We start from the raw sequence: 9,181 nt of genomic DNA, 5'->3' as shown, positions 1-9,181 counted from the left end.
CTCTTCCTGTAGCTCTGTACCTACCTACCTACCTACCTACATATCTACCTCTGCTCTATGACTATAGTCTTTTGGTGCATTTTTCTTATATAATCAGTATTATTGGCAGTGCTGTATGGATTACAGTTAGGGCTCCCTTTAGCTGGGATTGCAGTCAGGCTGCTGGCCAAAAGAATCAGGGGAAAGTGCAGCAACTCTACTTCCACTAAACAGTTTTGTGCCACTTGGCATGATTAGAAGATATAAATTGTCATTTACTTGGTTTCTGCCCTGAGAAGAGGAAAAACAAATATTCCCCCAGGTTCAGCTGTGCCTCAGGCATTGGAAAAAGTTTTAGCACAATGTCAAATACCAAGCTACAACAAGAGAGATCACTACTGTATGTATTCTAATCTGTGGGTAAATAGAACTCAGCATGGCACATCCTTGTAAGTAAGGAAGTACAACAAGCTCACTGCTTTCACTTTTACTTTGCTCCGTAATTTACAATTCCCAGAAGAACAAAGATGGATGGATATGAGAGAACTGTGGATCGTGTCAGGGACTATATCCTCCAATTCAGCCTTGATAACTGTGCTTTTGGGAACCAGGGCTATAACCGAGTTCTCCTACAGCTGTTTGGGTATATGGGTCATGGCAAGTCCACCCTCATCAACTCCTGCAAGTATGTATTAGATGATGGAGAATATCGCATTTATGCAAAAGCATCGGCTTCCATTTCTAGTGTCACTTTCAACAGAACAGCCTACCCACTCACCAATATCATCACTATTGTGGATAACAGGGGGTGCTCTACATTCAACGCGTATGAGACTGGGGAAATATACGCACAGCTGGGTAAGTGGCGTTTGATGGAAACTTTTTGATAGGACCTCAAAGTGGTTCCATTGCTCTATGTTACATACTGTATGTAAAAATACCGGTATAAATGGCAGAGAAAAAAAAGATTTTAGTACACCAATTTAGATTTTAGTAAAACCAAAAAGATTTAAGTACACCAATACCAAATATGTAAAGCTATCTGGAGATTTCTGGTTCTGATTAAAGGAGACTTAAGGTTAATAAAGCAGTAGGCTGAAAATGTTGCACATTATGTTTTCGGGGTTCTGTACCAGCCCAAGGCAACCACTGTCCCTCAGCACCTGAAGTTGCACCAGAAGCCCCCCATCTTCTCTTCTGCTGATTCCAAGCATATACTCTGTGCTGATGTCACATACCTGAGCTTAGGGGCCTTCTAAAGCTTTCACATTACAAATGTTTGTTACTAATTTGAAAAAAAAAACAACCTCAGGGATCTTCTGAATAGTTTCATACCCAATAGCCATAGTTTAACTAAAGTATGTGGCATGAAGAGACCCTTATATGAAATAAGGCATGTGACATGGCTGTTACTCTACATCAACACATAACCAACATGTTATGTGCTGTAAAGCCTCCTAAAGTAAGTTAACCCCAGGAAATCATATATTTTTGAAAATGATCAGGGCCATATTTACATAGTGGGCACCCCTAGGCCAGCAGCTGTTCGTCACTCCTGTCCCCCTGCCTTTTATTATCACAAATGTTCATCATTGGGTCCTGAGCATCAGGTATTGCTATTGTATCTTCTGCACATCCCCAGTGATTCTGAACCAATGTGGGTGGCCTTGGTGGCCTTTCCAAAAATCCGGGCCTGGAAATGACATAGTCCAATAAATCCAAAATGGGTAAACTGTCAAAATGGGCAAATGTCTTTCTACTCTAATTAAACGGCAAACTACATACTTTAATATTGACAAAATTTAAAAAATACTGGGGTACTTTATCCTTGTATTGAGAACGGTTCTTTTGTGTTTTGATTGAGAATGAATGAAACTGACCTCAGATACATTTTGATAAAACATAAAACAGATTTTATTTATTGGTACTTAGCACAATGAGCTGAGGGACTCAACTACAAAGTGGCTTAGGAACAGTTAAAACATAACCAGGCAGGAGTCATCTGACCAACTCCCAGGAAGTTGATTAGCACAACAGGATAAATGTCACAACTTGCATAATTGCATTATGTGGTTTCACATCTCCAAACTAGCAAAAGCCTTCAGCGCTTTTTTTCCCTACAATCTTTTATAATACATGTTTTATACTCAGAATTCCCTGAATAACTCAGCCTGCAGCCTTCTGCCTTCATATGGTCACAGAACAACCCCTCAGTGACTTCTAATATCCTTATCATTTACAGTAGGGGGTACATTATCCCTTATAATACATGAGTGATACTCAGAGTTCCCTGTATAACTCAGCCTGCAGCCTTGTGCCTTCATATGGTCACAGAACAACCCCTCAGTGACTTCTAATATCCTTATCATTTACAGTAGGGGGGTACATTATCCCTTATAATACATGAGTGATACTCAGAGTTCCCTGTATAACTCAGCCTGCAGCCTTGTGCCTTTATATGGTCACAGAACAACCCCTCAGTGACTTCTAATATCCTTATCATTTACAGTAGGGGGTCCATTATCCCTTATAATACATGAGTGATACTCAGAGTTCCCTGTATAACTCAGCCTGCAGCCTTGTGCCTTTATATGGTCACAGAACAACCCCTCAGTGACTTCTAATATCCTTATCATTTACAGTAGGGGGTACATTATCCCTTATAATACATGAGTGATACTCAGAGTTCCCTGTATAACTCAGCCTGCAGCCTTGTGCCTTTATATGGTCACAGAACAACCCCTCAGTGACTTCTAATATCCTTATCATTTACAGTAGGGGGTACATTATCCCTTATAATACATGAGTGATACTCAGAGTTCCCTGTATAACTCAGCCTGCAGCCTTGTGCCTTTATATGGTCACAGAACAACCCCTCAGTGACTTCTAATATCCTTATCATTTACAGTAGGGGGTACATTATCCCTTATAATACATGAGTGATACTCAGAGTTCCCTGTATAACTCAGCCTGCAGCCTTGTGCCTTTATATGGTCACAGAACAACCCCTCAGTGACTTCTAATATCCTTATCATTTACAGTAGGGGGTACATTATCCCTTATAATACATGAGTGATACTCAGAGTTCCCTGTATCACTTACAGTAGGGGGTACATTATTTCTCTAGATAACTCATCTTATCAGTTATTGAGCATATTGTTAATTACAGTAATTACAGTACTTACAGTAATTTTGTGCAGTGGTAACTACATTGTCAATCTACCTGGTGAATAAGATGCAACATTACATTGTTCTCTTTGTGTAGGTAACTTTATTCCACTGAATGAGAAAGTTGAATGGACAAATAACTATGAAGACATGATAGACAGACTGGAGGACTCAGAAATGGATCCTAATTTCACAGACGTCACTATTCCAGTGTTTGTTTATAGGTTAAATATTTTTCCTTGGTTATTCTTTTCCATAACTAACAATATTGCCTTGAGCTGGCCATAGATGTTGAGATTTTTAAAAGATCAGATCCTGATCGTGAGACCACGATCTTCTCAGAACGATCGTACGATCATACGAATTTACCATCAACTAAAAAGACCAATTTGTCAGGAAAACAAAGGGGAGCTGCCTGCTTGGCCCTGCAAACATAGATACATTGCACTGGGACCGACAAAGATTTTTTGACCTGGCCGATCAATTTCCTGACAGATGTCGGCCGAAAAATCGTAAGATGTACGATCGTTCGAATCCCACTAACCGCACGATAATTTCGAAGGATTGGTCGGACTTCCCTAAAATCGGTCGTTCGGCAAGAAGAAACGTTGCGTCTATGGGGAGCTTATGTCTTGTCTCTTCTGTCTTAACTTGCGTTTTATAAATATTTTCAATGCTTGATATATCTGCACTGTTTCATGTGTATACATGTAATATATACTAATCATTTTTAGGTACATATTATCAAAGGTCAAAGAAAAATTGGTTATCCCTAGACTGTGATTTACACAATTTAATATTTGCCATCATTTTATTGTCTAAATAATGCTAAAAAAAACCTCATCCTGCAGATTTAAAATATTTCACAAGAATTCCCTCCCCTTAACTTTTGAGCTCAGCCTTTATTTTATGGAAAACTATTCAGTTGGCTTAATCATGGTTTTGTTAGATAAATCATTCCATAGAAGCCCTTGAGAATGTAAAGTGACTCAAGTAATATAAAAAAAGATCATGTGTTTTTAGCTCAGAAAAACTGAGAAATGTAATAAATAAGCATTCAGCGAAAAAATGCAAAAGAAAAGTGTCAAAATGGTGAACACAACACAACGGGGGTAATTTATGACTGTATGTGCAGTGAGTAAATTGCAATTTTGAGAACAATCCCTGCGTTGTGTTTACCAGGGGGAGTTGCGCCTGATGCAATTGTGGCTGAAGTGTCAAAAATAACACAACTGCACTTTCCCTTTAATGCAAATCGCATGCAATTGCACTAAAAGTTTTCCAAGTCTGGTTGGAATAATTTCAGGTGTTAGGAGTGACATGTGCAGCAAATTTTTTACATAAAAATGCATTACACATAGGGGCAGATTTATCAAGGGTCGAATTTTGAAGTTGAAAATACTTCGAAATTCGACCATCGAATTGAAATACTTCGACCTCGAATATCGAAGTCTACGTTTTTTTTAAATCAAATTTGGATATCCTGCGGTCGAAGTAAAATTGTTCGATCGAACGATGCAATCCTCCGAATCGAACGATTTCATCCATCGATCGAACGATTTTACTTTGACTTTAAAAAACATAGAAAAATGCTCTGCCCCCTAGTGAAAGTTCCCTGGAGCTACCACCTGCCCATGCACATGTCCATACAATGTCTGTAGATCTGCATCGCACCCAGCACCTTATACACTAGAAAATGTGGGACTCTAACTCATGAGAAGGGTTGAGGAGGTACAACAGCCAGGAATATTGGGACTTACAAATCGAACATGTGCAAAGAGCTTTGATGTCCATTATATAACAAGGGCCCAGCTCATCAATATCCATTGTATTTTTCTGCAGTGTGAAAAAGGGCCTCGCTGAAGGGGAAAAGAAAGAGACTAAAGAATTCATTGATAACTGCCGGAAAATGACAGGTGGGTCATTGTCAAACCTGACTAGAGAAAGGATGCTTCAGGCAGACATGAATAATTAGTCTAATTATATTACTTAATCTAACAAACTAATTACAGCACCTTCCCTTGACCAGACCTAAAAGCCACATAAGGGTACACATTAAAAAAAATATGGCAAGAAATAATCAATTCTTTGCTCTTTGTTCTTTGCTCACTGAAGACATGAAAGCTAAGAGCACTTTCCTGGACCAACAACAATGGGAGCAGATAAACCTCTGACCACAAATACCAACTCTTTTTTTAAAAAAATAACTCATACAATCATGTGTTCATATAAATGATAAATGGGATGGCAATGTTGATCCAGACGTAAGGAGAAGCAAAAGGTCTAAGGTGAAATACTGCAGTGGAAACAGCTCTGAGATAAATGGAGGAGTTAGACAAGAATGTATGGAGACCCAAAAGAAAAGATGTAGGGAGATGCAGAAGAATGAAGGGCCTTGATAATCATGATAAAGAGTTTGTAATTAATTCTTTATTTAATGGGCCATTATAAGGATTTCAGCAATGGTGGAGGAGGATTCTAGCAGCAAAATTTAAGGCACAGTTTAAAAGAGAGAGGTGAATGGGGACCAGTTAGTAGCAGGTTGCAGTAATCTAGGTGAGATAGAATGGGGGCCTGGCCAAATGCTTAAGATGTTACTTAGAACGTGACTAAGTTTGGCAATATTTTTTAGGGAAAAAGGCTGTTATGTTAACTTCATCAAAGAAGGATATAGAAGAGTTAAAGATTCCCTAAACATACTGCTGGATTGACAAGGTTAATGACTTTGCCATCAGCATATCAACAAAGAGGGCAGTAGGAGTGATTCAGAAGTTGGAAATACAATCTGCTCCGTTTTTATTAGGTTCAGTTCAAGACAGCATTGATTTATCCAGGAGGAGATAGCTAGAAGGCAATTAGAGGTCTCAGAAGTTCATGAATGAGTTGATAAATATATTTGGAAATCATAGATCACATAGAGATGATATTTAATTAGTGGATGAGATCTCCCAAAGACGGATCATACAGGGAGAATAACAAGAAGTTTAATTAGACTTTACAGAGGCTCTCAACAAAATCTTTTTAGTAACCTGCACCTTTAAGCCTTGGATAGTTTAGTGTTCTCAAATGTTTGTCATCTATGCCTCATGCCCTATATCACCCAAAATGACCAAAAAAAAAGCATGACAAGGGAGGCTGGCCTCATATTTATTTAATATTACAGATATTTCCTCACTGAGAAGACTTCCTGTATGTCAGTAATGGGCAGTATTTCCTATACAGCCAGTTACTGTAAGTGAATCCTTAAACAATGTCCACTCAACGACATAGAAAGAACTTTAACATCTTCAACCATAATAAAAATAATAACATACATAGTTGCATAGTTAAAGGGATACTGTCATGGGAAAAAAGATTTTTTAAAATGAATCAGTTAATAGTGCTGCTCCAGCAGAATTCTGCACTGAAATCCATTTCTCAAAAGAGCAAACAGATTTTTTTATATTCAATTTTGAAATCTGACATGGGGCTAGACATATTGTCAATTTCCCAGCAGCCCCAAGTCATGTGACTTGTGGTCTGATAAACTTCAATCACTCTTTACTGCTGTACTGCAAGTTGGAGGGATATCAGCCCCTCCCTTTTCCCCCAGCAGCCAAACAAAAGAACAATGGGAAGGTAACCAGATAACAGCTCCCTAACACAAGATAACAGCTGCCTGGTAGATCTAAGAACAACACTCAATAGTAAAAACCCATGTCCCACTGAGACACATTCAGTTACATTGAGAAGGAAAAACAGCAGCCTGCCAGAAAGCATTTTTCTCCTGAAGTGCAGGCACAAGTCACATGACCAGGGGCAGCTGGGACATTGACAATATGTCTAGCCCCATGTTGGATTTCAAAATTGAATATAAAAAAATCTGTTTCCTCTTTTGAGAAATGGATTTCAGTGCAGAATTCTGCTGGAGCAGCACTATTAACTGATGCGTTTTGAAAAAAAAAATTTCCCATGACAGTATCCCTTTAAGTTGGATTGAAAAAAGACCATCAAGTTGAACCTCTCCAAATGAAACCCAGTGTCCATACACATACACTCACACTGACCCCTCCATACACTCACATAAACTATATATACCAATATCTACACTAATTGTAGATTTTATGTTTGTACAAGGAATCATCCAAGCCCCTCTGAAAGGCATTCATACATGGGAATCAGACAATAATGCTGAAATGGATGAACTTTTCAGGAAAGACCTACAATTATACATTGTAGAACCAGTATCCCTGGTGGCTATAACTTTTAAATTTTGCACCAAATAATATTGTCACACACCAAGAAAAGTAGTAGTAGTTGGAGTGTAGAAAGGGATAATGGCAGTTTTTCATTCGTACAACCTCCATCCAGTGGCCATATGTTAGAAGGTTCTAGCATAAGTAGGGCTGATGGAAAAGTTGGTTTACATCCCAACCAGGGATTGGAGATGAGGCAGCAGATGCAGTTCAGCCCTGTCCATATCGGTATTGCATAGGGAATGTGGTAATTACAGGTCCTCATTGCGGCCTACACCCACCACTGCTCCCTTGTGAATCTGAATGACTCATCTGGGATTTTTTTATACTTGGTATAGACAATTTAATAATCAACTTTGTTGTGTTCTAACAGGGGTTTATCCAATTGTGGTTCTGACCCACAAAACCTATGGAGACTTCTTACAGGCTGAGAGGGAGTTCCAACTGATGGGAGTAGAAAATGTGATTAAGATAGAAAACTACACAAAAGAGGATCATGGCAGAACACAAGGGCGCCACAAGGAGATCCTGCATTTTCTCTACAGCATTCTAGAAGATGTCAACTTCCAGATGAAATACAAGAGAAACCCAAGAAAAGAGAGGGTCGAGCGCAAGAAATTTCTGCTTAAATTTCTACATGAGAGAGAAGTGAATCAAAACCTGTAGCGAATGCGTAGGCAGTAATTCAAAAGACTTACAAGAGTATTGAATTGAGCAAACAGTGGGGCACTGGGAGAATCCTTTTATGGCTAGCTTTCTCATTGCACTTTTCCATATGGATAATCTCCATACCATGGACACCCTCATGGCACAAAGCTATTCATATCAAACCCTGCATTTATGTTTATTGCCAGGTTCTAAATAACAAAGGTGAAAAATGTAACATTCAGGTTGATGATGACAAACCCTCTTGTATCTGCTGTTAAACTATGGACGATAATGACATTAAAATTACTACTTGCCATGTCCCTGTTGTCCGATATATAATTATAAATTTCATAATACTTATTTCACTGATTTTCTTAGTCCTTCCAGGTTTGTTATTATGAAAAGAAAGTACTTTAGCAATGAGCTGGACATGGGGGATTAGCTGGGGTAGACACTGCTGACTGATACGACTTATAGAGATAAGCTTATTTATCTGGTTGGGCTTTTTGAGGCAAAAACTCAAATTTTTCAAGATTTATTATACCCCAAGTCCGAATCCGCAAATACTCCATCTCTGACCTGCAGAGTTTATGTATAAGTCAGTGGCAGATGTCCCTATCTCAATTTGAAGATATTGTGGTCTGCACTGGGTTTTGTCCACTAATCAGAAACATTTTTGTGTTTGGGGCATTAAACTCGATAAACTCGGGTCTGTCGCGTGACAATCCGAATAAGTCGCATGGTTCAAATGTTTTCTTGATTTTTTCACATTTTTTCTTGATCCGAATCCCAGTCTTTTTAATCATAAATAAGTTTAAATCATGGACGGGAGTTTGGATTTTAGTAAATAACCCACTTAATGTTAGTTAGCCGCTATGGCTTAAAATCCTTACACTTCCTTATCTCTCTAGTTGCTGGGCAGATGTCCATTTATCTATTTACATCATTTACATATTTCAGTTATTGGCCTACTGGCTTGTGAGCACTTCCTGCTACACTTTAACATACTGTCTGGTTAGGGGTGGATCTTCCTCTTTGGCTTCTGGTCGCTGACCCAGCTGCATGTGTTCCAGGGAGACTGGGGTCAACAAGGCCCAGTAAAGTTGTTCTGCCTTTGAGGGACCTGTACCTCTAGTGATAAGTCAGGGAGC

General features: G+C 38.9%; 1 protein-coding gene across 1 annotated transcript; it reads left to right on the top strand.

Annotated features, from left to right (window-relative positions):
* Nucleotides 1–288: 288 nt before the first annotated feature.
* Nucleotides 289–8,346, top strand: LOC121398222. The gene is made up of 4 exons (XM_041577099.1): nucleotides 289–837; nucleotides 3,245–3,371; nucleotides 4,990–5,063; nucleotides 7,756–8,346. Exons 1-4 carry the CDS (start codon nucleotides 507–509, stop codon nucleotides 8,046–8,048), a joined length of 825 nt encoding a protein of 274 aa, XP_041433033.1. The 5' UTR covers nucleotides 289–506; the 3' UTR covers nucleotides 8,049–8,346.
* The last annotated feature ends 835 nt before the right edge of the window (nucleotides 8,347–9,181 follow it).

Source organism: Xenopus laevis, chromosome 9_10L (assembly GCF_017654675.1).
Source record: "Xenopus laevis strain J_2021 chromosome 9_10L, Xenopus_laevis_v10.1, whole genome shotgun sequence".
Taxonomy (NCBI): domain Eukaryota; kingdom Metazoa; phylum Chordata; class Amphibia; order Anura; family Pipidae; genus Xenopus; species Xenopus laevis.
This window is presented reverse-complemented; position numbering and strand designations above follow the sequence as displayed.

What these genes read in the sequence shown, in the direction of transcription:
- LOC121398222 (XM_041577099.1), top strand. Translation starts at nt 507, where the DNA reads ATGGATGGATATGAGAGAACTGTGGATCGTGTCAGGGACTATATCCTC. An exon ending in GGAAATATACGCACAGCTGG is followed by an intron (nt 838 to 3,244) that starts GTAAGTGGCGTT and finishes CTCTTTGTGTAG; the next exon opens with GTAACTTTATTCCACTGAAT. An exon ending in ATTCCAGTGTTTGTTTATAG is followed by an intron (nt 3,372 to 4,989) that starts GTTAAATATTTT and finishes ATTTTTCTGCAG; the next exon opens with TGTGAAAAAGGGCCTCGCTG.